The sequence below is a fragment of the Alligator mississippiensis genome, chromosome 4 (genome assembly GCF_030867095.1).
Source record: "Alligator mississippiensis isolate rAllMis1 chromosome 4, rAllMis1, whole genome shotgun sequence".
Lineage (NCBI taxonomy): Eukaryota > Metazoa > Chordata > Crocodylia > Alligatoridae > Alligator > Alligator mississippiensis.
In genome coordinates, this window is record NC_081827.1 from 98357251 (window position 1) to 98370670 (window position 13420).

A 13420-nucleotide genomic window follows, 5' to 3' on the forward strand; every position below is an offset into this window, starting at 1 on the left:
CCCTAGACTCTTGTGTTATGGGTGGTAGGGCTTGTCTATCTCAGAACTGATGAAGTTACAGCCTTCTACAGGAAGATGCTCAATAGATTTTTTTGTAATCTCCTTTGGTATTTTCCTATGACTACAGCAAGGGAGATCTTTGCACTGCTGCAGATGTGGCCAAGGTACATACAACAGTATCAAACATATTCATAACACACTGCAGGAAAGTATGGGCCATCAGCTCTGATGTCCTCTGATGATTTGGAGAATCTGTCTTAATGTCTACAGCTTACGAATTTTGATTGATCCTACAAAATTACTGGATCATTGAATGCCTCAGTTTATCTGGAATTAGTCATATGTTGTCATGGTTGGCTTATGCATTTCCTCAAACAGAGACAGTAAAGAGAACACCCTTTAACCTTGAGGACTCCCGGGCAAATGGGAATTTCTTGGGACAATGTGATGGCTGCATCCTAGAGCAGGAGGTTCCAATTTGCAGCACATGTACCAAGAGTGGCACAGGCAGCATTTGGATGGGACATGCAACAGAGCTTGGAGGAGGCAGGCAGCACAGTGGCAGATAGGGCAGGGAGCAGGAGTACTGAATAAATTAGAGTCAGGTAAATGTATGCAGGGTATTCATCCAGATCTGTATATATTTCTTAGGTAAAGAGCAAGTGGCTTTTAGAACCCTTGTGAAGTCTACAGGCACATTTTCTTACTGCCAAACCCACATGCCAAGAAGGGGAGTCTAGGCACCATAGGATGCCTAGGGCAGATGGACCATGAGGCCCTGTGGCCATGTTTCTGTGAAGGGGTAACAGGCAGAGTGCTTGGGCCCTGGGCATATGGCAGGGAGGCCAAGGAAAGGGCTATACTGCAGCCTACTCAGACCAAGGGAACCTTAAAGCACATGGATACAACATGGTGGAATCCAAACACAGCAGCCTGGCATGTGCCTAGTAGGATGCCTCTTGCAAACATCCACAGAACCTGCTAGGATCCAGAACAAGATTCAACAAGGACAGGTACAAAGACCTGCACTTAGGATGAAAATATTGCATTCACAAATACAGACTGGGGAATGGCTGGCTAGATTGCAGCACTGTAGAGAAGGACCTGGGGGTTACAGTGGACCATGAGCTGAAAATGAGTCAACTGAAAATGTGCTCTGGTTGCAACCCCCCACAAAAAAAACCCCAAACAAAAACAGAAACAAAACTCAACAGCATACTGCATTGTATTAACAGGAGCGTCTAGCAAATCCAGGGAAGTGATTCTTCTACTCTCTTCAGCATTGGTGCAGCCTCACCTGGAGTACTGTGTCCAGATTTGGACCCCATGCTTCAAGAAGGATGTGGACAGTTTGGAAACAGTCCAGTACAGAGCAATAAAAATGATAAGGGGCCTTGGAGACACAGTTCATGAGGACTACACTGAAAGAACTAGGGTTATTTAGTCTACAGAAGAGAAGACAGATTGGGGGAGAGGGAGGGAGGCGGGGGGGGGACAGGTTCTAAGTTTTTAAATACCTGAAGGGTGGTTAAGAGGATGGAGTTGGGCTTCCCTGTGGCTGTAAGGGACAGGACTAGGAGCAAAGGCCTCAAGTTGAAGCATGGAAAATTTAGGTTGAAGATTAAGAAGAACTTCTTGACTATGAGGGTGGTCAATCATTGGAACAGGCTACCTAGAGAAGTAGTAGAATTGCATTCCTTGGAAACTTTCATAGGCAAGTTGGACAGACACTTGACTGAGATGGTTTAGTCAGGGATGATCTTGCTTTGAATAGGGGGTGGGACTAGATGACCTTATGAGATCCTTCCAGCCCTATTTTCCTGTGATCCTATGATCCCAGGGGTAGCTCTATTGGATCTGTGCAACAAGCCGGGTCTATGAGTGACCCTGAAACTAGATGCAAAAATCCCCACAAAACCCAAAAAAGCCCCAGAGCTTTGGGAGTGACTTTTTTACATCCACTATCCTTTTGCATATGGCTGGTACAGATGCTGGAGACTCCCACAATTCCACTGAAGGCTGGCAGCCCTCATGAGTAGGCTTGGCAAGCCTAGCAGGTACAAGAGCGCAGAATATGTAGCAGCTTGCATGACTTCTGCACTACCTCCAGTGGAATGTCAGGAGTCTCATCCATGCATTTCATCAAACCTTGGTATGTCTTAAAGTTGTCCAAACAAGGCATGAAGAGATTCACTGCTTCACTGGACAAGACTGATGACAATGCAGCTAGGATCAACTGTTGCTCAATGTCTGCATGCTAATTTTCACCACTCCCCTTTTTTCTTTTAGGATCTCTGATTATACCAGTTGACCTAGTTGAGGAATCTATAGCACCTCTTGATGGAAGGGGATCTAACTCTATAAAGACGGCAATAGTGTACGTTGGTTCGTAGGTGTAGCAGGAGGCTTGGTGTTCCTTCCTGCTATTTTAAGAGAAGCCTGGCAGTAGGGGAAGCAGCCTGCAGGTGTGGCATGAGCCAATTAGAGAGTCACCTGACCAGAAGGGGGCTGGGATTGAGGCATATACGCCCAGAGCTGGTCAGGCAATCTAGCCCTGAGGACCACCAAGAGAGAGAGGAGCTCCTCGGTAACACTGGAGTTGTGGTTAAGCAACTCTGGAGGTTTGAGGAAGGGACTAAGGGGAGTAAAGGTGACCTGGGGCCCAGAGGGAGAAAGAGCTTGAGCCCAGAAGGGACTGAGTAGGCAGGGCCAGAGAACCTGGAGGTCTGTAGCCCAGAAGGGGCGAGTGTCAGCTGGGCCAGGGAGCTTGACAGTGTCACTGGCCCAGGAGAGGGACCAGGCTCCAGAGATAGGGGCCGAAGTCTGAGGAGGGCCATAACCAAAGACTGGCACGGCCAGGGGCCCATGAGTCTGGATTGGAACTAGGAGCAGGGCCAGGGCCCAGAGAGAGGGGCCAAAGACCAGGGATCACAGCCAGAGATCAAGGGGGCCAAGGAGCCTGTAGCCCAGGAGGGGTGAGGATGAGAGCTGGGAGCCTGTAGCCCAAAAGAGGCATATGTCATCAGGGCCAGGGGGCCTATATCCCAAGACAGGTGTTAGGAACAGCACAAAAAGAAAGGAACGAGTATCACCTGCAAAGGATGGGCGTGGTTATTGTGGAGGATAGAGCCCATGCAATTCACCCTTAAGGCAAAGAGTGGAGACACCTAAGCTCAGGAGTGTAAAATCAGGCTTGGGAAGCCCTGAGGCAAACTCCCTTTTTTTAAAAGATAATAACATTAAGGTGTGGCAGGAGGAGAAGAGGAGATTGCCCAAAGAGACAGCATGTTGGCAAGGGCTGAGTGGGGCTCCAGGGGCTACCCCTGGAGTTGAACCTGGTTACAGTAGGAATATGGTTGCATATACCAGGTGCCCCTATGGGATCAATAGTCATATAAATGCTAGAAGGATGAACTAAGGGGATTAACAATTGGACTTATTCTCTTGAGACCCATGACCTTTACTCCTCAGAGAAGTCTTTTGGGGCACATAAACCTCACGCTAACCTCAAAGCAATTATTCTTGAGTCCGAGAGCTATGTTGACTGCACCTGGAACGGGTGGGAAAACAGCATGACCAGACTGTGGGGGGCAGCACAGACCAGGAAGGACGGTAGAAAAGGCAAGGCTCCAAGGAGTGGGTTAGTGTGCTGAAAAAGAGCAAAGAACTAAGCAGAATTTAAGATGGACTAAAAAGCTCCAGTCTGAGATGGGTGGAAAATGCTAATTTTTTTTAGTCTTGTTGAAAGATGCCCAACTCAAGCCTGCTGAATTACTGCTCTGAAGGGAGAAGAGTGAGGTTAGAAAAGAGCCCAGGAGGAGGGACAGTGTATCACATTACTATTTTGATGGACATCATGTGGGACTTTGTCCTTGTAGAAGTGAACATATAGTCTACGGATCAGACGTACCTGTTCTACCATTTATGTCCTTGGGTAGCAGCAGAAGATCAGAACACATACCTGGTCCCAGTGGACATGACTGCATAAAAGAATCATGCTTCATGTTCTCAGGTGCATGTGCACTAAACATGGGAGCCATATAAGCAATTATTTGAAGACTGTGCAGTGTAGGGCACGTGGGACCCAACAGGATGTCCTGAGGGGTGGTGGGGTGGGAAACCTTCACCCCATCCAAAGATTCTTGGGTCCCAATGGCTTAATCTCTCCTTCCCTACCCAGAGCTCACCTATCATGGGCAGAATACTCCTAGCTCAGGTCCTTCCCTACCCTGTCTTTACAGGACAGAACCACTTTCTCATGTCTCTGCCTTCCAGTATCTGATCTCCAGTTCCACCTCAGTTTGGTCTGACTGGCAGGGGGAAGGGATTGGTTCTCCATCAAAACAGTCTCTGATTTGTCCCCAAACTGCTGCATTCAGTCCCCTGCTTGACAGATAGCAGTCCTTTTAAGCTCCATTCCAATGCTGAATATCACTGTATCTTACCCGGATATGGAAGTCACTGAGTTCCATGCACTTGCACATCTCCAGAAAGTACTTCACCCCCTCCTCATCCAAGATCATATAGACTGGGATCCGGCACTTGTATGCTGCATCCACAATATCCTGGAAGATGTCTCTGTCAGTAAACAGGTCCATTACGACTGCAATGATCTGGAAGTGAGGAGAAGGCAGAGAGAGGAAAAGAATGGATAGAGGTTGGGATAGGGGTACATCACACTGTTGTAAACCCAGAGGGTAGAGGTGCAAGGCCAGTCAGGCAGAATATGTTTAGGGCCAACTAAAGTATGTGGAAGCACATGCCTGAACATATCCAGCCACCTCATTACTGTACATCCAACTTCCCAATCCCTGCTGTACATGCAAGGGGCTTGTTGGTTCTTGCTGGGAGCTCTCCTGCCTATTCCAGGGAATGGTGCTGTTCAGAGTCTTAAAGAACATCAAAGCCAGATCAATTTTTGTCTCCACAGTGACACCTTTCTGCCAAGTTGGTCTCACAGTAGTTCACCAACACCACATAGAAAACCAAAGCTCCACCATTCAGCAGGAGGCGAGTACACAAACCATAGGGAGAGAAGTCAGAGATTTCTAGGAATATGGGGTTTTTCATTCTTCTGTTCTAGAGATGTCCTTTAATAACCCTGCTGCTTGGACCAGGTTCATGAGGAATATATTTCTAATCTGACCTATGGTGCTCAAATGCACCCAGCCTGTTTGGAATGAAGGACAGGATTTGATGTCCAGCTCTGTGAGTGTTTGAAGGTACAAATATCTCCATCTTCAAATACCCAACACAATACATTTTTCAAAAATAAAACCCAGAAGCATAACAAAGAGTGGGAGACAGGTGCTGCCTAAAGGGGCGAGGGTGGGAATGGGTGCCTCACCCTCCCATCAACTATCCCCTATTCCTAGGGTGATCATAATAATTTGAGAGAAATATGGGATTGGGTAAGGAAATCCAGGATGGGGGCAAAGGGGCCGGTACATGCACACACACACACATATACACACGCAGCCCTGACCCTGACCCCGTGACTTCCCATACGTAGCTCTGCCCTGACTCTGACTCTGCTGCACAAGCAACTCTGCTCACAGTCCAGAGGAGTTTGGATGAGGGAGCAACCTGGCTCCTGACTCAGGAACTTCATGTGCAGGTGGGTTCTCACCAAGCTGGGACTTTTCTTCAATTTTCTCCAACAGCGGGGATGCTGAGACAGCCTCCGAAATCTGAGACTCTCCTGGCCAATCTGGGACATATGGTCACCCTAGCTAATCCCCCTCACACCCTGCACATTCCCAACAGTGGCCCTGGCTTTGGTTCCAGGAATAGGGAAGGGAGAGCAGCAGCAAAGACACAGCCATGGCGGCCAGAGGTTTGTTGTTAATGACAGATATGTCATTTCTTTTTGGCCACCAACATGCTTGTCAAGCAGCCAGACAACTCACCAGTTTTGGGTAGCAAAAAGCAGGAAATTACATCATCCCCAGCAACAGCAATGCACCTCCAGCTGCTGCAGCTGTACTATTGCAGGGAAGGTGCAGGGGGGCACAGTTCTGCCCAAGGCACAGTAGTGGCCAGTTATGCCTCTGATCAAACCACTCCCTCCTCCCTACCACACACTTCTGTATAAAATAGACAGAAATGCAAAAAGCTACATGAATATGATAAAACACAGAAGTCTAAACATTCAGAGGTGATATGTAATATGTAACCACAGCAAAGGAAGTTATTAGTGTTCTTCACAATAGACAAAGGTGATCTGAACTTCCTCCTCTCCTTCTTCAGTCTCCCCCCAAATTTTACAAGCATTAGAAATATCAAATCCTGACTTGCCCCTTTTTCATGAAAGTACATCCTTAGCCTTTGGAAGGCTGTGAATAAAGAAGTCTGCTGTTTTCCTGGTCTCATTGACATATGGAGGAGGAAGCCAACTTAAGTAGGAGGTCTTGGTCTGCCCACAGTAACAGGGAACAGAGAGGCTGCTTACAGACATTACCTGCACCCCCCCTCCAAAATGGCACTTTACTTTAAACCTGGCACGCTCCTGCACCAAGACCAGCACATACCCAAAAGAGGCATTGTGCTAATTGGACCTGGCTTGCAACATCTGTATACTTCAGGTGCTTAAGTGGGGCTTTTTTGGAGTTTTTATCTAATAGCTGATTGAATCAGCTATTAGATAAAAGTGCCAAAATGTCCCACTGAAGCGCCTGATCTATACAGAAGCTGTGGAGCCAGGTTGAACTAATGCGCTGCTTCTTCCAGTAAAGTGCATTTTGTTTTTTTAACATCTGTAAGCAGCCAGAGTTACCTGATCAAGTTTTAAATTCCTGGGCCTCCATTACACACAGGTCAGCCAAGAGGGGTTAGAATAGGGTTGGCAAAATGCAGTCTGCGGGCCAGATGCGGTCTGCCAGGCCGTTCTATCTAGCATGCAGGGCCCCTAAAAAATTTAGAAAATTAATATTTATTAAAATAGCCCTGGCCCTCCACCTGAAATAACTGCCCGCCCCTGGGCTAGAGGTAGCACAAGTGGGCTTAAATAGAGCTAATGTACAGATCAGGTAGCCTGTTTAACTTCAGTAGAAGGTTGGATGAAATGCAGCACAGAGGAAAGTAACCCCAGAAGGGGAAATAATTCTTACCAGAGACCCCTTCCCTTTGAAAGTGCCTTTAAAACAAACTGGATCTGGGAAAAAAGATGCCAGAGCAGACTCACTTGAGTTCTCTTATTCCTGAACATATAGACAGATCAACCCACTTCCCAGGACCATTGATTCACCAGGCACCTTCTTAGGCAGAGCATTGCATACCCTCTTCTTTGTTAAAAAAAAAAAATAGTTGCCACTGTAATTGGGGTGAATATACCTACCGCTGATATGTAAATTCTTGATATAGGTAAGCAGTGATAAGAAAGTGCATAAGCTATAGACGAGCAGCCATTTGCATGACAGAGGCCTAATTGTGGCCAGCCAGTGATAATGGCAATACACTGCACTGCCATTAAACATAATATTGGCTTGCAATTGCTAATGCAACAGTTAAGCCAAAAAGGTGTGGCATTAGTACTATGCAGCATAACATGCAAGACCCCGATTCTATTCACATTCTTACAAGGCCTGACCATTATAGGACCTACCTACATTAGAGAAACATTAGGCAATTTTCTCACTTGCCAGCACTGATTCAGGTCCAGCGTTAGCCAGGAGTAATTTCAAAAGCTTGCTGGTTACTTTCCTGACATTTTAACTAATGCTGTGAGGAGCTGTAGTAGCTACAGCAGCATTGTCTACACTGTAGCTCTCAATCTTGTTAATGCCAGTGGAGCTGAACCAGCCACATGGGAATTTTTTAGGGAAATATCCTGTGTATTTTTATTTTATTTTATTTATGGAAGTATTCGATTCATATGCTTCCCTCAAAAAAAATGCTCAGGGCAATTTACAATAAAAACAAGATTCATTGTCAAAGCAGATCAAATATTAAAATGAATTAGAAAGTAATAAAACAACTCCCCAAACAATGCCCCAGAATCTTACCCTGCTTGGTGCAGGACTGTTCAAATAAAAAGGTCTTACAGCACTTCTGGAAGAAGTTCACAGGCTCTGGCATGCCTCAAAGGGGAGTGAGTACCAAAGCTGAGATGGAATCACCAAGAACAACCTCCCACAAATTTTAATTATTTTTGCCAAACAAAGCTGGCTTACAGATGTTACTTGCATGACGTTGCTTTTGGCTGACCTTAGGGACTGCAGTGGAATATGAGGGAGGAGGTATTCCCTTTAGGTATCTGGGGCCCAGGCCAATCAGGGCTTTATGGATCAAAACTATCACCTTGAATTGTGCCCAGAAAGCTATTGGAAGCCAGTGCCGACTCTGGAGCACTGGAACACAGGACCCCAGGGGAACACGTAGAAGATTAAACTATAACAAACTATGCCCCCTTGGCTCCTGAATATGAACTTTGATATCAAGGGAGGGTGGGATGAGGGCACTGGGGTATACGGGTGTGGTAAAAATATAGCATAATCTATATTTCCTGCTTTTACAATTGCTTCTGCATATTATCACAATTGCTTTTGCTAAGGCATATATGCTAACGATAGATTTACGAGTAGCACCAAACTTCTGCAGACAGAGCCAGGAACAGATGCAATAAATAACTCCTTACGAGAGATAAGAGAAGAGGGGCAGGGAAAGATGCTGATGTGAAGAGACCAGACCCTGACCGAAGGATGACCGGGAGGGGGCTTAAGAACTGCCCCTGGGAGGGGATTTAAGATGTAAATGAGACATGTATGTAAACCATCATAGAACATGTAACTGCTAGACATACGATGCAAGACGTAATGCTAAGTCTGCCAATAATTGCACGATACGTTGAAATCTATTGTTTACCTTGGCTATAAAAAGAAGTTGCAGACACAATTTGTGGTTGACCCTGATTTGAGTGGCTCAGCTCCCGGGTCGGTCTGTTTGCAAAGAATAAATCTGAAATTGGACCTAGGCTGTGTGTGTGACTCTCTCCTGGGGTGGATTGGACAAGCCTCCAGGGGCACGAAACTAGCCATTTGTGCAACAGGGGGTATTACCATTCTTTAATTTATGCACATTAACTTCATATTTTTGATCAATTTATCTTAATTTCCTCAAAGATTCACTATTCCTGATTGAAGCAGAATAGCTATTTTTGAAGCAGATTAAACAAATCTGGGTTTAAAGTTTAGAGCATCCACATAATCTGGAATAGCCATTCTGCTTTAAATTTACAAATAATACAAATGAGTTTCCCTTCGTAAACAAGCCATATCTTGCATTCTACTTCCTCCACTTGGAATGAACTGCTTCTTGTTCACAGGGGCTACCTCAAGCCTTAGTGAAGAGAATCACTTTGTCTTGCAAAACAAAATTACAGTACAAGAAACTCAGCATTATGGCAGGATGCTTTGGGCTCCTCAGTTAAAACTCCAGGCTCAAGTTCTCCAGCAAGCTGTAAGACTGTAGGATAAACCCATGAAAAATGGGACAACAGGGCATCATTATATAAAGATTACACCTCCCCTATAGCACTGTTACTGCCAAGGCAGGATTACTTGGCAGTCTCCTTATATTACCTGGAAAAGCCACAATGTAGAGCAAATATGAGGGTTTATCCCTGCCCAAAGTTACCCCCCATCTATATTTGTACCATAGGGATATTGTCACTTGTTTGTGTAATACCATAGGAATATGCCTGGATCTTTCTAGGCATGTAAAGAATTGATGAAAATCTCAAAATGGTGAGGAAACTTTATTAATGTATATTTGTAAAACACTGACATGCCTTAAGCCTTAGACATACTGGTATGCCAAGTATTATTTCCACCTATTTAGTCTCACGGTCTGCTCCCTTGTGCTGAGGGAAAAGAGAAATCATCTCAGGATTTAATTTCCTAGGGTCAGCTCAGATGAGCTCAGCAGGCCCATTTATCCAAAATGGGCCATTAAATGTTTTTTGTGGTTAAGCACACAAGCACCTTTGGGCTCAGAGGGGCACAGGCTTTCTAGTTTGCCCAAATCAGGAGAAGAAAAGCATTTGGGTTGTTGGACACAACTGCAGAAATAAAGTCCATTTTCATCACCCAGCCTCTTGTATAGAATTTTAACACTAATGTAAAAGTGGCTGGCTGTACAATGCTACCACATCAAAATGAAAGCATTTTACAGCCACTTTGCACTGGCTAGTTAATGACACGTACAATAAAGAACTGTAATCCAGCCCACAGTATCCGTATGCGTGCATGGGAGGGGCAGAGGGAATACAGCCAGGCAGCTGAAGAGCATAGGGCACAGGTTAATATCTTTCTGGAAAAATGCTCCTCATCTCTCACTGCAGATTCATTTTGCAAACCATCGTGCAGGACTTATGTACATTGGGAGACTGATTAACCCCACCTCTAGCAGATAGCATAATGGGTATGAGGCAAGATTAAGCAGCTCCCCAACTTGTCACCTTTCTATAAGTGGCAAATACAGGAAAAATTTGGGTAAGAGGAATAACTGTTTGAAGTGGGACTTTTCCTTGACATGGCCAACGCCTTCAATAGTTCCCTGCTCCCAATAGATCCCTGGTCCCTAAAAGCACTTGGAATTTTCCTGTTGCTTTATTTTCTAGGCAGAGAACCAGTGTCACAACTGAGAACTACCTTACTTCAAAGACAAACATTAGCAACAGCTATGCACTGTCCTGCTTCTGGATGTTTAGCAAACAAAAACCAGAGAGAGAGCAGTCAAACCACACTCTGTAAAACCCTATAAACAAACTAAGCTACCTGCACTCATGGAGTTTAAACAGTCTGAAAGTATCAGGAAGAGAGCCAGCTGAAACTTTCAATGGGCTGGACCACACAATCAGACTTGGATAGCACAAATTGAGGGATAGCATAACAAATCCCATTTACAAGGTGAAGCCCAGGCCTGGACACAAATTGTTAGTTGAATCCCTTTGGCAAAACTTACAGTGCTATTTGCAATCAAAGCTAAAAACAGACAACTGATTTGATGCAGCCCTGAGTAGGTTCAGATATGACTGGCATCAAAACAGGCCCGACCATTTATGCACTAGGCTTAAATGACAGTGCAGTCAATATCCCCTGCAGGGAAGCAATGTGTTAATTTGAATCATTCACAGGTACTTATTGCAAGACATTGCACTGAGTGACCTGTAAGGACTCAGGTTTGGGGTGAGACAAGATGCTCATAGAATCATAGAGAAGCAGAACTGGAAGGGACCTCCAGGAGTAGGATGACCATACATCCCAGTTTGGCTGGGGCAGACCTGGATTTCATAGTCCATCCCAGCCAGTGAGAATGGAAACAAAAGTCCTGGATTGGCACTACCCTACCTGCAGTGCCCGGCCCAGCTCCTCCCGAGCAGAAGCTGGAAGTGCGGGGTGGGCTGGGCTGGCCATGCCTCCCCCTGCCTGAACACTGACTGGCTGGAGGGGAGGGGGCAGTGTCCCTGATTTCCATAAAAATAACTTGGTCACCCTATCCAGGAGTTAGGGGGTTGTGAACCAAGCTGGTTGCCTGGTTTTAGCTCAGTCTGGTATTACTGGACCACCCTTTTGCAGGGGAAAGGGGAGTTCAGTCTCTGCAGCTTTGATCCTGAGAAGCATCATGCAGTTGCTGAACTTCATGTGTAAGGGTAATCATACAGATTTTAGCAGGAGTAATCATACTTGTAAGCACATGTAAACTGCAGGAAGAGCCTGTGTTTCATCATTACCCTAGCCTCACCCTCATTTATTCATCTCTACCTCTTGTCTGTCATCAATCATAGATCTGGACTGCAAAGCCTTGAAGGAAAGGGATTGTCTTTTTTTACTGCTTGTGCGTACAGTGCATAGCAGTGGGGCCTAGATCCCAATTAAGGCCCTTAGATGCTATTGGAATTTAAATGAGAAAAAAAATATAATCAGACTTAATAGCATTAGACCATCCAAGTAAAGTTGCATGATGCTGATGGTGTGACTGCACACCCAGAGAGGATGTGATACAGACACCTGTGGCTAAGTGTCCTCTTGTGCAGGGGTGGATCCAGAGGGGGTACACTGGTGCACTTGCACTTCCCTTTTGATTCCTGATCAACTCAAAAGTTAAAAGCCAACTGCCTGGCAGCAGGAGTCACTTGCCTTCATGGCTTATCATCATCAACCTGAGCCCTTCTAAACTCTTCATTCCACAGGTGTTAACAACTCTCTCTTCTTTTTAATGGTCTGGATGCTTCACCAAAGCTAGCCTTTCTTCTGTAAGGCTGCTGCTCATGAAGATATTTCACAGCGCTGCAGATAGGCCTGTAGTGTATTATTAAAGATTCTAGTTCCTTTTTAACTGGAAAAAATGTGTGTTGTTTCCTATGTGAGGCTGCAGTTCACCCTCTGCACCCCCCATTGCAAAATTCTAGATCTGCCCCTGCCTGAGGGAGCTGTGAATCAAGTGGATTGTCTTGTTTTCGGTTCAAGCAACTGTGTATCAGGAGAGGACACAAGATGCAGGGACCCACAGCTCAGTGCTAGCCTTGGCAGTGACAGATTCAGGTGGTTGTGGCGGTGGTGGGGCGGGGGGAACACACTGGTGCACTTGCACCTCCCCCTTTGACTTCTGCTCCATCCAGAGTTGATAGCCAACCTCCTGGTGGTGGCAGCATTTCTAGGCAGGCAGCACTGAGGGAATCACTTGCCTTCATGGCTCTTCATTATCATCGACTCAAGTCAATTCTTCATTCCACAAGTCTTAACCACCTTCTCTCTTTTCTTAATGGTCTGGATACGACACCCATAAAACTAGCCTTTGTTCTGCTGTGCTGTTCCTGGTCATGAGACTCCTATTTCACAGCCTGGAAGATTGCTCTGAACTTATTCCAGTGAAGCGCTATTTATTTTTGTTTCATTCTTACACTGACTAACATAGCCATTGGCCCCTGGCATATTTGGAAAGCTAGCTTCTTTTTAACTGGGGACAAATGTATGCTGCGTTATACGTGCAGCTGAACCTCATCCTCTGTATCACCCTCTCTCAACAGTCTAGCTCTGCCCCTGCCAGGGAGGGCTGCGAATCAAGCCAGTTGTCTCATTTTCAGTCCAAGCAACTCTGCACACCCCAAGAGGGCACGATACAGGGACCCGTGGCTCAGCACCCTCCTGGGCAGCATGGATACAGTCACTTGACTTCCTGGCTCATTATCATCCCCCTGAGCCCTTCTCCACTCTTCTTCCTGCGCCCTTACAGAACAAGATGTGGAAACCCATGATTCAGGGGCGGATTGGGGGGGGGAAGATGGACCAATGGTTTTGATTCCTACTCCACTCACAACTGAAAACCAACCGTCTGAAAGCAGCAGCGTTGTTTCTAGCCAGGCAGTACTGAGGGAGTCACATGAAGGTACAGCGGTGATGTGTAGGGGGTACATGGGGAT

At 45.9% G+C, this 13420-nt stretch overlaps 1 protein-coding gene across 1 annotated transcript in view; it reads right to left on the reverse strand.

Moving 5' to 3' along the window:
• FAM83F (family with sequence similarity 83 member F) overlaps nucleotides 1-13420 on the reverse strand; it is a 28736-nt gene that overhangs the window by 12912 nt on the left and 2404 nt on the right. The window contains exon 2 of the mRNA XM_006264023.3: nucleotides 4446-4613. Coding sequence (XP_006264085.1) covers nucleotides 4446-4613 — 168 coding nt within the window. The remainder of the gene's footprint in view (nucleotides 1-4445; nucleotides 4614-13420) is intronic.